This window comes from Grammomys surdaster, unplaced genomic scaffold, assembly GCF_004785775.1.
Source record: "Grammomys surdaster isolate TR1022 unplaced genomic scaffold, NIH_TR_1.0 632, whole genome shotgun sequence".
NCBI classification, from domain to species: domain Eukaryota; kingdom Metazoa; phylum Chordata; class Mammalia; order Rodentia; family Muridae; genus Grammomys; species Grammomys surdaster.
In genome coordinates, this window is record NW_021605051.1 from 148,986 (window position 1) to 163,291 (window position 14,306).

At 37.9% G+C, this 14,306-nt stretch overlaps 1 protein-coding gene across 1 annotated transcript in view; it reads left to right on the forward strand.

The window, feature by feature from the left end:
- The window catches only part of Mfsd14b (major facilitator superfamily domain containing 14B), a 60,498-nt gene extending 51,058 nt beyond the window's left edge, over positions 1-9,440 (forward strand). Inside the window, exons 8-12 of the mRNA XM_028781992.1 lie at positions 327-398; positions 1,932-2,044; positions 4,793-4,890; positions 6,540-6,682; positions 7,625-9,440. Coding sequence (XP_028637825.1) covers positions 327-398; positions 1,932-2,044; positions 4,793-4,890; positions 6,540-6,682; positions 7,625-7,873 — 675 coding nt within the window. The 3' untranslated portion in view covers positions 7,874-9,440. The remainder of the gene's footprint in view (positions 1-326; positions 399-1,931; positions 2,045-4,792; positions 4,891-6,539; positions 6,683-7,624) is intronic.
- Positions 9,441-14,306: the final 4,866 nt, after the last annotated feature.

Consider the following 14,306-nt stretch of genomic DNA (forward strand, 5'->3'; position numbering starts at 1 on the left):
GATTGCTTTCTTTTACATTTTCTTTATTGTATGATTTCATTGTCTCCAAACTGAGATAGACTCATTAAGAGAGGAAATACAAAACATCAGGCATAATAACATTTTTTAAAAATTCACAATTCATCCCTACTAATTATAACTATTTTATGTTATATTTAAATATAGATTAATAGTTTTTTTTTTTTCAGTTTCTGTCTCTGTCCTAATTTCTACTGTTTTTGTGAACTTTCCTCAATTATTTTTTCTATCATTTCTTATTAATTATATCTCTAGTACCTGTATTACAAAACTGGTCTTTTTGTTTTATTTTGCTTTTATTTTTACAGGTTATAGGTTTTGGATCTGTGAAAATTGTAGCATTCATAGCTATGGTAGGAATTCTGTCCATTGTGGCTCAGGTGAGTTTTTTTTTTTTTTTTTAAACATGTGGGTTAAAGAGGCAAAGCTTGTTGTTTTTTTTTTTTTTTTTTTTTCTTCAATCCTGATAACCTCAGATCTGTAATAAGTCAAGGATACAAGTTTCTAAGAGTTCCTCCAAACTGTTGCCTCAGCTGCTTAGCTCTTGCTGGAATGCATCTTGCTCGTGTAGAGAACCTCACTGAATTCAGGTAGCTGACAGGGACCCAGCTCACAAAACTGGGTCATTCACAGACTATTCAGGTCCTCAGGATTCAGTAGAACTTCATACAAATTTCATTAGAATGTTGTTTGTAATTTGTTCTGGATAAGCTCTTCTTATATACTTCCAAAACAACTAGATTAAGGGGGTGGTGAAATGATTCAGCAAGAGATGCTTGTTACCAAGCAATGACCTGAGTTCAGTCTCCAGAATCTACATGGTAGAAGAAGAAAACTAATTCTTGAAGATTATCCTCTGACCTTCATGTACTTTCTGGGACATCTGTACAAACATGGAACAAATAGGTATTAAAACTATTTTAAAGGAAAAATAACAATATACTATAAAATTAACCAGAGGAATATGTTTCATTGTTTCCTTAATAGCAAAAGTTAGATAGAAATAAATGTTTTCCAGATCCTGCTATTTCCAGGACTAAACAAATAAGAATCAGTACATTATAATATATGCAGTGAGTGAATAGCAGTAAACACTTTCCAACCTATTAAAATTGTCAATCCAGAAAGACAAGGGTGTATGTCCTGTTGTCTTTCAGGAGCATTCAGTGCAGCTTTTGTGGATTGCCTAGAGGCTTGTTTGCTTAAAATGGCATTTAGGCCAAGCTTCCTATTCTTCTGTGATTAATTCTCTACAGAGGAAATGAGAAGTCTGGGGAGCTAACTTGTCCTACCAAATGAAAGAATGACAAAGCTGTTGGGAATATATGCAAGCAAAGACTGTTCTTTGCTGTTTTGTTTTGACTGTATCCACAAATTCAGCTTATGCTAAATGTCCAAGTTTGTTGTGATTTTCATTTGTTTTTTACAATAACTTTAGCTGTTTGTCCTTAGGTATCTTTATCTTCATTTTCATACTGTCTCTACAAGTTGTATTTAACAGAATATATATTTATTAAAGCTCATATCATTCTTAATTTTGTGAAATTGTTAACTGCTGAACATTAAATGCTTGTTGACGTTCTCCAAAGAAGACTAAGGTGTAGTCCTTTCAGTCATGATAACTGGAGTGCAGCTGTATTAACCTTTTGAGAGGTACTAGCAGAGAACCAGCCAGATGGCTTCTCTGGAAGAAGGTCAAAAGCTTCAAACCCTGGTCAGCACTAGAGCTCCTGAAACTATTTCTGAAGAGTTATCACTACTGCCTGGCCTTAGGGATCATAGACTGTCAGTGTTCCCCTAAAGGTTCTTGCATCAGTGAGTAGACTTCACTAAAAGAGCTTATGCTCTGAATTTGAGATTGCGATCAAATTCTTCTCATATGGCTTCTCAGAGTTGTCTTCTTTCCTTTGCAGACAGTCTTCCTTAGCAGATTGATGAGATCACTAGGGAATAAGAATACTGTCCTCCTTGGCTTGGGTTTTCAGATGCTCCAGCTTGCCTGGTATGGTTTTGGATCTCAGGCCTGGTAAGCCTCTCTTAATTCACATATTATCAAAACAAAAAGACTGAATTAACAGATGTGATGAGCCTTAGAGGAGCAAAATCATTTAACTATGTTAAAAGAAGGGTTATTTCATTAGTTTGATGTACTGAACATTTCACTCATGAGCAAGAGTGGAACTAGATGATTTGATATGACCTATAATGATTCTTACTAAATCTGGAGTCATTGCTTAATTGAATGTGTGTTCTCATCTACCAGCCCTCTAATAAAGTTCTCATGAGCTCATGATCTCTTTCTCTCTTCTGTTGTTCTCCTCCTCTCCCTCTCTCCTTCTTTTCTTTTTTTTTTTGTGGCAGGTGGGTTTATATTTGGTTTTTGAAAGTCATGTATTGTAGCCCAGGCTGATCTTAAACTTATAGTAATTCTGCCTAGGCCTCTTGATACTGGTATTATAGGTATGTGCCACCAGATGACTTTGTGTCCACTTTCTCTTTTAACTGTTTGAGTATATATGTTTTGATTAGATATATTCTCTATTCCCTCCATTCTAATTTTTCCTGTATGTCCATTACCACTTTTCCCTTACTTCATGTGATCTTTTGCTTTTAAATTCACTATGTCCACTTGGTACTATTTCTCTGTGTAGAAGTATAGGACATCTACTGGAACATGAGTAGCTTCTCATGGGCTGTCTTTAAAGAAAATTGACATTCCCCACCCCCTTTCCCCAGAAGCTATCAGTTGTCAGTTAGCTCTTTTGATTAGGATGAAACTTAATGAGCTCCTCCGTCCATGCTCGTATTTTGGCTGGCTAGATCTTTTGCAGGTCTTGGTGTGAGTTCATGTGTGCAACAGTGCTGTCACGTCTGGCAAATATTGTTTTACTGCTGCACTACCTTTCACTCTTAAAATGTTTCCCCTTCCCTCTTTTCGAATGATCCCTAAGCCCTGTGGGAAGGAGGTGTGATACAAATGTCTGGTTTAAAAGTGAACACTGAAGTCTTATCCTCTGTAATTTTACTCCTAAACATATTTATACAGTTTCAGGATATGATATATAATCAAAACAAAAAGACATTGAATAACAACTGATTATAGCATGCTTTGCTGATATACTTAACTTAGTAATATAACTATCATAAAATAAATCAGTGATCAACACCAATGCTTTCTCTAAAGTGTATCCTAAGTTAGTTTTAAGTATTTATATTTTAGCTTCCTGTAAATGGAAAGAATGATCAAATTAAGGCCTATTAATAAAAAAGAACAGAAAGAGTCCTATCGAAGTAATTATTTAAAATCGGCCACTGGTCAACTATCTAAGCTGCGGAGGCTCTGTCTTGCTTAACCGCCATGTTTCTCAGCTGGAGCCCACATGTGCGCTGCAGCTAGAAATGGGAAGCCAGAAACACCAGCCCTGCCACCCACTAGACGTCAGCGTGGGAGATGGCTCTGCCAATCTTCCACGCTGTCTCTGCAAGGCTGGGCATTGCCCAGACCATCCCGCCATCCACATGGGCCCAGTAGGAAAATGAGATTAATGTTTAAATTATCCAAAAGCTTATATATTTGGTAATGATCAGTAACAAGGTGCCCATACAATCAGAAGTGTAACCCAATACCCAACCTAGATATACCAAGTACTTTTGACTGCTACAGACATATGAACATCTGCCTCCATGTCCCCTCTCTCTCCTTCTTTCTCCTAGCTCCTCCTCTTCCTTTTCTTCTCCTTCCTCCTCTTCTTCCTCTCCTTCCTCCTCCCACCTTAGCTCCTCCTACAGAGTCCTGAGTTCCATTTTTTTTTTGAATATGGCAAGTTTCCTTATGAATCTGATTGCTGAATATTGCAGAGTCTCGGTCTCCATATTAGACATGAATTAGTTTCTACTTTGCATTCATAAGTGGAGCTATTAGAAATGTTTTATATCAATAGAGATTAGTTGGGAAGAAGATATATGAAATGCTGAATTTCATTTGAAACATTTGTTCTGTATTACATTTTGCCTAAGATTAACTTTGCTGGTCCTCCTCCTCTTCTTTTTTTGAGGGGTTGGGGGTGGGGTCCTGTGAACTCTGGTTCAGTTATCTAGCTAATCAAAATGCTATGTGTTAAAAAAAGACTTTATGATAATGAAGTTTTTCATTTTCAGTAAAGACTATCCCAAGGAAATATATAGCTCAATAAGAGCCTTGGACTTTACTTCTCATATTGTTATGACTCACACATAAACATTTTTCTCCAAACTGAGAAAAGGACTAAGATCTGAAGCAAACAGTCTTTGTTCATTCATTTGGTAGCAGACAGCGGTATTGAAGCTGACAGACCACATAGCCCAAGGGTATTTATGAAAGACAGGAAGTCAGTGGAGGTGTGTGTGAGAGGGAGGTGGATAGAGATGTGATATTTATTTAAAACAAATAAATAAAGAAAACAGACATCCTTTTAGGAACTTTATTGAGCCTACAGTTGAAAATGGCACTGGGTAACTTGTGATCAGTTTTAATAGTATGGATTCTTTCACACAGAGACTTACTTTGTAGCCTAGACTGGCCGTGAACTCAAGCTACTTCTACTTGAACCTTTTGAATGCTGAGATTACTAGGATTACTGAGAAAGCCATGTCATGCCCAGGAAATCTATCTTTAAAGAGGGAAAAATACATATAATGGAAATGAAGAAACTGCAAAGCATTTGTACTATTACCACTGACCATATTGACTAGAAGCATCTTAAAGCCTGACTGAAGCTTCCCTTCATCTTTCCAGGATGATGTGGGCAGCAGGAACTGTGGCTGCCATGTCAAGCATTACATTCCCAGCAGTCAGTGCCCTCATCTCTCGGAATGCAGAGTCAGATCAACAAGGTGAGATTTGTCCTCCTTGCATTTGTGTTTTCAGCTGGAACCTCTCTGCCCTGAAGTATGAAATCATACATTCTCCACAATGACAGTAATAGCAATTGACAGTAGTGGCCCCTGTTGTAAGAGTGTACCTGCTTATTTTGTCAGTAGCGTTCTGTTTGCCTCTTTACTGACACTCACACTTTAGCAATCCAGAATCAGCCAGTCAGGTTATTACATTATTAAGAGTTAGAAATAGCAAAGATCTATTTCCAGCCTCAGTTCTGATTCTATATTGCCATCAGGATTAACCAGTTTATAATCTTATTTCAGCAGATTTCTGTTAATAACAAATTGGTAATGGAATATTCACTAAAGTTAAGTTGAAATAATTCAGTCTTAGAAGCTTAATTTAAGAAATGGATCTTTGAAAGGATGAAGAAAAATCTGTTTGGTTGTTAGTGATTGGATATAAGGAGAAATAAAATAAGTTAGAACTACTGTGTAGAAAATAAACGTTATTTCTTCTTCCTCTTCCTGTTTTCTTTTTTAGCAAATTCCAATGCCAAAATTAACCCCTTTTTCTCCATCTTCTAATGGCCCACCTTACTGTAGCCAGGAAGTAGGAGATTTTATCTCATTTTTTATTTCACTGTAAATTTTCATTGTAATATTCATTTGTGTTACAGGAAAGTGGAGAATTTTAGAGGACTTTTAAGAGAATTTTAGGACATGCATGCATGCATGCATGTGTGTGTGTATGTACATGCCTAAAATAACATATATAAACATACTGGCTTGATTTTGTTTCATGCCAGTGTCAAACTCAGTGCCTAGAATATAGTAGGCTAGACCTCTGTCCCTAAAAGGATTTTTTTTTTAAACTCTTAAGAGGACTTTTAAATTTTTCAACAAAAATTAAAATTTAAGAGAGTATATTCATTATCATGATACCTATTTTTCCACTTAATGAATTTGCTGTTATATGTATCCATTCTTAGATTCATGGACTTTAAGTGACACCCTTTGTGTGTCACCATTAGCTGCAGTAACTCAGCTGGTATGAATACTATTAAACTTGACTATTTTTGACTTATAGAAATATCCATTTCATACTTATCCATATTCATATTAATGTTTTGCTTACTGTGTTAGAAAGTAGAGATATCTAGAAATTGGTGCTTCCAGAATTTTTGAGTGGAGGTCTGAATGAGATGGAAGATTGCAGATGACAACCCAAGGGCAGGAGGATCCTGTTTGTATTCTAAACTGCTGAGGAACAGACATATTTTTTTATTGTACATGAACAACTAAACGGGACTAGGAAGTCCTAATCCATAGAAAAAATTAAATTACCTCATAAAGGATTATATTTTATTATTTTTCATTAAATGGTAGATATAGTCCAAAAGGATTTCAGAAACTGAGTTTATTTTTTCTCCTTGTAAACCTATTCAATAGATGTAGTATATCCAAAAAAACATTTGTATAATGAATGAAAATATCATGATGAAACCTAATGACTGTAATAGATGCTATAACATAATTAGCCTAAGCTATGATGACTCGGTCCAGTCAAATATGTGTGTCATGATATGATAGAGATGCTAGAGAAGCTCTGAAGGTTGACGCACTTTTCTAAGAAGACTGACTTCCCTCTCGTTTCGGTTTAGGGGTTGCCCAGGGGATCGTAACTGGAATACGAGGGCTGTGCAATGGCCTAGGGCCAGCACTGTATGGCTTCATATTCTATATGTTCCATGTTGAACTGAGTGAGTTGGGCCCAAAGTTGAATTCTGATGATGATCCCCTACAGGTAATTTGGTGACCTGTGTTATAATAATGGTTGTATTTGATTATCGCATAATCTTATAGCTTTAAATTTCTGTTTGTTTATTATCATTTTACTTGGAATCAGAAAATATGTATCTGTACTTTATATTCTTTTTTCACCTATATAGTCACTATGAATAGTAAGCTATTGTCTGACTAAATTGAATCTAAGAAGAAGTTACCTAAAAATCTAACTAAAGGGACTTGGAATGTAGCTCAGTTGGTAGGTGCATGCCTAAAATGTACAAAACTCAAAAGTGTGATGGTACATGCTTATAATTCTAGCACTCAGAAGGTAAAGGCCAGAGATCTTAATTTCAGGATGCATTCTTGGTTACATAAGTATGAGGCCTGCCTGGGCTACAAGAGTCCCTGTCTTTTTTTTTTTAAACTTGCTCAAAATTGAGCTAATGTGCTTTCATTTTTAAAAAGAGAAACATAGAAACATTTAATATAGAATTCTGTATAAGCATGAAATTATTAATGTTCATATGTAGAAATGTATGACCTGAGGTCATAAGAAAATATTACAGAAAGAAAATTGTTGCTTTTGGACATTATTGGTTAGGTTCTATTAATTAGAAATGGTATAAAAAGCAATGATTAGTTACTCTATATTATTTTCCAAACATTAAACTGTATTAGAATTTACATTGGATAATGAAATATACAGGCTTATGAGAAAAGTATTAACTGTATTGTGGCTTTAAAAAAAATCATTCAAAACTAGTTTAGAGTTTAAGAAAAGAGCCTAACCATGCTGGGTATAGGAATGCATGCTTCTAATCCTAGCATTTGGGGGGGAGGGTATTGGCAGAAGGGTTGTGATGTTAAAGCCACTCTAAATAGCACAAAATTCTGTCTTAAAACAAAACAAAAAGCCTTAACTAAACTTTGTCTTCATTTGTTTTTCTTAATCCATCAGGGAGCTTTCATTCCAGGCCCGCCATTTTTATTTGGAGCATGTATAGTTCTTATGTCTTTTTTGGTTGCCTTATTCATCCCTGAATACCGTAAAACCAGTGGAATTCAAAAACATAACAACAGCATCAGTGGCAGCCTAAGCACGCCCCCTGAACAGGGCAGTGATGAGGACATTGAGCCATTACTGCAAGATAGCAACATTTGGGAGCTTTCCTTTGAAGAGCCTGGAAATCAGTGCACTGAGCTATAACCCAGGAGTAATGGAGATTATGCAGACACCATCTCTGAGAGCCATAGAGGAAGCTGCACCACATGGAGACTTCATGGTGCTGGAGGGGCGATGCTAGCAGCATCCTTTGGGCCAAGTTTAATAAGTTACTCTCCCCATGCCTCTGCCCTCTTCCCTTCACTCTTCTGTCTCTCTCTGTTCTTTTACTCCCATTCTCTTTTCTTTTCTTTTTTCTTTCCTTTCCTTTTCTTTTTCTTTTCTTTTTCTTCTCTCTCTCTCTCTCTCTCTCTCTCTCTCTCTCTCTCTCTCTCTCTCTTTCTTTTTGCTTTTTATATATTCTAGGAAAGATTGAAAATTCTTCAAGGTTGTTTAGAATCTAGACTTTAAAACTTATTAAAGTTTTAAGAAAAATCATGTCTGTGGTAGGAAAGGTGATCTTTCCCTTCAGTAACTAGAGTAAGAGTGACAGCAATTTTTCTATGCCCTTTTTGGTGGAAGATTGGGGCAATGGTGTTAACTGCCTCCTTTCATTATCTTTCTGTGAATCATTTCCTCTTAGTCTGTAAATGTTGATGAGTTGATAAGAATCACTTGGTATTAGGGATCTACTGACTTTGTCCACAGGTTGGATGAAAACCTAGTTTTGCTTTCCCTTTATTTTCACTACTTCTTAAGCTTCTCGAGAATGGACGTTATTAATATTGATCAATGATTCTTTATCAGATAAAGGAAATCTTTCTTAGAAAATTCAAATTATGTTGAACAAGAAGTTCAGACTCTTGGACTTTGTGTCCTGATTGAGGTTAGTCTTGGCAACATACTAATACCCTATCTCAAGGCAAAACAACCAACCATGAAGCTTTCTAGTGGCAACAAAGAAATCAGAGTATACTTCAAGAAAAGTTTTTTGTTTACTGTTTTGTTTTAAAATTTTAAATATTGCTAAAAGGGGAGAGAGTAACAGATAGCAATGGAGTTTATTTCTAAGTTCATACTCATATGTTACTGTATGTTCTTTCCCATGTCTCCTTGTCCTACTTCCGTTTTCCTTACCATACTCCTGCCTTAACTGTTAATGTAAAATGTGTTTGTTTTTGTCTAACCTGTATCTTGGTATGTTCCTCTGAATCCCCTAGGAATGCGCGCATCAAATTCCTTTCTAGAATATGAGGGTTAGTGAAACTCAGTTTCATGATAAGTGTCTTGCTAATTTTTGAGATGTTTTATGGTCAAAGAAAATTACAGATTTTATATTTTGCTGCACAGTAAATGGACTATTAACTTGGGTCTATCTTCAACAAAGTACTCCTTTGAAAGTTTTATAGGTATGAAAACATGTAGATATTTGTAAGGATTTTAATTTTTTTGATGGGGGTGCTGTGTAAATCTTGTATTTATAAATAATGAAGGTATTGACAGAAAAATATATACAACTTTTATAAGGGATCATGTATTGACTGAATACATTTAAAGGAAAATATATTTTGAAGCCTGTTCTGCCATGAACAGATATAACATATCTTTTTACTATGCTGTTGGTTTTTAGGTTAAGCTTCCTAATCCATAATAAATTTTCAATGGATACTTACATGGCTTAAAAAGAATTTCTGTCATTTCTCTTTTGGATTCTTTTGGGGGGATGACTATCAACATAACTGAGTTAGTAGTCCTTCAACTAATTAAAAAATGGTTTAAAAAATCATTTTAAAAGTTTCTTGAAAATCACCCATCAAACATAAGTCACATTTATAGAAACTTGAACACTGCTGCTATGGGTGTAGAGATATCTCTTCTTGTTCCTAATAGTTAGATGGTACAAAAACAAAACAAAAACCAGAATCTGGAGAAAATACTTGCTGTTCTTGATGAGGAAAGAGTTCAATTCCCAGCATTCACATTGGGAGGATCACAACTGCTGCAACTCCAGCTTCAAGAAATGTGACACCTTCTAGCTGTACTTATTTGCACAAATCTACACTCAAGACACTCCTGTTGTTGCACTATATCCATATTATTATGGCCATTATTACAGATACACTGCTATGTGCCAGGCCCTGCTGGATACTTAGTCAGGATTTCTATTGCTGCAATGAAACACCATGACCAAAAAGCAAGTTGCGGAGGAAAGGGTTTATTTGGCTTACAGTTCTACATCACTGTTTTTTATTAAAGGAAGTCAGGACATCAATTCAAACAGGGGAGGAACCTAGAGATAGGATTTGATGCAGAAGCCATGGAGGAGTGCTACTTACTGGCTTCTCATGGCTTGTTCAACCTGCTTTCTTACAGAACCCAGGAACACCAGCCCAGGGGTGAACTGCAATGGGTTTGGCCCTCCCCCATAAATCACTAATTAAGACAAAGCACACTACAAGCTTGCCTATAGCTTCATCTTATGGAGGCAATTTCTCAGTTGAGGTTCTCTCCTCTCAGATAACTTTAGCCTATGTCAGGTTGACACAAAACCACCTAAAACAATTGGCCTCTTGTCAAACTGACAAAAAATATATTACTATTACCATTAAACCACCTTTTCTTTCTCATTTATCCCCAAGATCTCACCTTATAAATATAAATAACTTTACAAATTTACAAATTTAAACACATTAAAAGTTCAGTCTCTAAGACACCCAGTTTCTTAAAATTCAGTCTTTTAAAACTAAAATACTCTCAACTATGGACTTCTATAAAATCACAAATAGATACTTCAAGAGGGAAGAACCAGGGTACAATCACAGTCATCAAACCAAAACTAAACTCCACATACATAAATAACACAATGTCTGAAATTCACCCATGGTCTTCTAGGCTCCTAAAAGGGTCTTGAGTCACTTCACCTCTGCAGCACACACAGCTTGTCTTCTAAGCTCTAGTTAGCTCCACTTCTCTGCTGCTGCTGTTTTTAGTGGTCATCTCATGGGACAAGTATCTCCAAAATAATGGGATTTTCTGCTGTATCTGGGCATCAGGAGTCCATCAGGGCCTTTTAGCTAGCGATATATATGGGGTATGCTCTAGAGGGCAACAGAACTTGATGTTCAGCAGAAGTTGATATCTCAAGAACATGTGGAGTGAGAGGTTTCCTGCAAGGGCTGATACCTGAAAGTTCCATGTTCTAGACACACCTTCCACTATCACTGCTTCATATACACTGCTGATTTTCATTCTATGTGAATACTCCTCTTTTGGCATCCCATATAAATGTGTAAAGCATTAAGCCTTAACTGGGCAACTCACCACTGTAGCTGCACCACATACATTTTGGATATCAGACCCTATTGGACAACCTTACACATACATACCCCAACTGAAATATGTTCTTGCTGGACACTGTCCTTTGGCAAAGCCACATGCACTAGGTTCAGACCCTGCTGAACCTACCTGCCACATCATCACATACACTATAAGGTCCTCTTGGCCACCACTCTACCATTACAGCTCAAATATACTGCTAGGAATCAAGCTCTGCCTGATAACCCTCTGAAACCCCATGTACAAGTACTGTTTCAAGTACAAAAGGACCCCCTCCCAATACATAAACTGTCCCACATAAAATGCTAAGTATTGGGCCTTACTAGACAACCTTACCACCCATTGCTGCTAAGCATACTCTGCTATTCATCAGAGTTTGTGGAACATTCTCCACAACTCACTACCTGCACTGCTAGATGCTACTCCTCTACACCAAAATCCCACAAAGAATGCTTTGTATCAGGTCCTGCTGGGTACTCCCAACCCTACCATCACTTCACAGTCTGCCTGATATTTAGCTACGTCTATGCAGGGCTAACTTAAGGCTACGGTCCAGTTAGACCTGGTACCTAGGATTTGTATGTGGGGCGACTAGGGGTGGTGTGCAGCATGGTCTGAAATCTAGCAGTCTGTGTCAGGCTATGATAGGGATGGAACTGCATAACCAAAGCAGCCTGATACTAGCACTTTATTTGGAGATAGGGAAAGTTTTAGCAATATATATGGGTTAGGGCAGGGGGTGTTAAGTAGGGCCTGATAACTAGCAATACTGTGTGTGGGCATCAGAGTGTGTGTGTGTGTGTGTGGGGGGGGTGTCTAGCAAGGCCTGAAATCTAGTAGTTCATGTGAGGTGGAGGGATAGTAGGACATAATACTTAGTAGTGTTTAGGGGGAAGCAACAGGGAAGGTGTCCAGAAGAGCCTGATTCTTAGCAGTAAGGCAAGTAGTAGCAAGGTGTTGTCTGGCATGATCTGATAATCTAGAATTTTATGTGGAATGGATGTTCAAAGGAGCCTAATACTTGGCAGTGCATGTACCATCTGATATTTATACTCTTATATGTGGCAGCATTGAGGGGTGGTATTCAGTGGGGCTTGATAAATTGCATTGCATCTTGGGTGTCAAGCTCTCACTGCACACAAAATGTGGGATGAAGTGGAGGTATTGAGCTGGAACTGGTATGTACTCGTGTGTGTGTGTGCAACAAAAGAGAATGGAGTCTCCATCAGGGCTGGAAAACTATCATTGTATAAGGGTTCATTGTAGGGTAGAATGTCCAGTAGGTTCTGATAGCTATTGTGTGTGGGACAACAGCCTAGGAGGCTGGATAGAAGGTCAGGTACCTAGAAGCAAAGGAGTGACAGGAGCATGTCCAGCATGTCCCTATAACTAGAAGTATATGTGGAATGCTATAGCAGGGGAGAGGGAAGCTTGTGTCCAACAGAGCCAGATTCTTAGCACTTTATGTGGAGAAAGGGGAGGGGTCTAGCACAATGATTCTCAATCTTCCTAATGAGACCCTTGAATAGTTTCTCTAAGAAGTATATATAGATATGATGAGTGGCCAGATACATTCAGGGCCTAATCCCTAACAGTATTGTGATTCCAATTGGAAGTCTAGCAAGGCTTGATACCTAAGAGTATACAGGCTGCTGTGTGGGAGGGAGTTACATAGCCTAATCCCTAGGAGTGTGAGTTGGGTGGTGATAACCCACCCACATAAGGTGTTAGGTATTAGGCCAAGCTAGATACTTCCTTCTACCACCAAGATAACCTGTCACTTCCACATATAAGCTTCTACATTATTAGGTCCTGATGGACATCCCAACTCTTTTGTCATCTCACATACACTGTTATCTGTCAGGACTTGCTTGAACCTCACTCCATACCCCTGCATACCCTGCCCCTTAGCAGTGTAGTAAAGCAATGCCTGTTGGTTGGCATCCAGCAGGGCCTGATATGTAGCAATGTATGATGGGTGGCAGAAACAGTAGTAGAATATCCTGTAGAGTATGTTATGTAGCATTGTATGTAAGTTACTACATACAATGTAATTATTAATCTAGTTGAGCCTGATACCCAAACATTTATCAGACAGTGACAGGAAGGTATCTGGCATAGACTTTAAATTATCAGTGTATGTTGGTCAGCAACAGGTAAAGTATGACTATCATGACCTGAAACTTAACACTTTATGTGGACAGATGAAGTATATTCAGCTGACTCCTGCCATTGTGCTAGACTCCTCCCCTTTCTCCACATAAAGTGCTAAGAATCTGGCTCTGTTGGACACAAGCTTCCATCTCTTCTGCTATACCCCAACCCTGCTGCCAACTCACATACATTGCTAGGTATCAGGCTATATACTGCACACCCCCACCCGCCAATGCTCTCAAATATATTGCAAGGTAACAAGTCTTACACACTGCTTCTTTTCAGGCCTGGATAGCAGCACAACTGTCACCCAACCCCCACATTTTAATGTATCAGATCTTGCTGGATGTACTTCCCTAGCCCACAGCTTTATGACCCCACCTAAACTTCTGGACATATGCACTTATTAGACATCATCTCCAACACTCCAGCCAACATATAATGGTACATACCAGATCCTGCTGGACAGTACCAGTTGCAGCCTCTTTCACATATATTTATCAAGTTCTACTAATAACACACAGATACCAACACATATAAACTTCTTGGTATATTCTGATGAACATGATCACTCCTGGCTACAGTAACACATAAAGTACTATGTATCAGGAACAAATGGAGACCCTGCTCCCATCTCATGTAAAGTTCTAAACAGGACATGCTAACCACAGCCCTTGCTGCTGCTCAATATTATCAGTCCCTGCTGAATACCTTCATATCCATACATACCTATATACAATGGAAGGTACAAGGTCCTGCACTATCACATCCCACCTTGACCCTACCCCCCCAAATTGTAGTAATCCATATCTTTTTGGGCACTGCCCTTCAGCCCTAATTACGTTTAAATATCAGGTTTAACTGGACCATTCTCCATTCCATAGTAACAGGCTTTACTGGAACACACACACACACACACCAACCATCACCACTGTCCTTCATAGACTCCTGGATTTCAAACCATGCTGGATTTCAAACCATGCTTTTTTCTCACAGAGAAAAAAAAAGAAGAGATGAGGGGAGGGGAGGGGAGGAGAAAGAAAAGGAG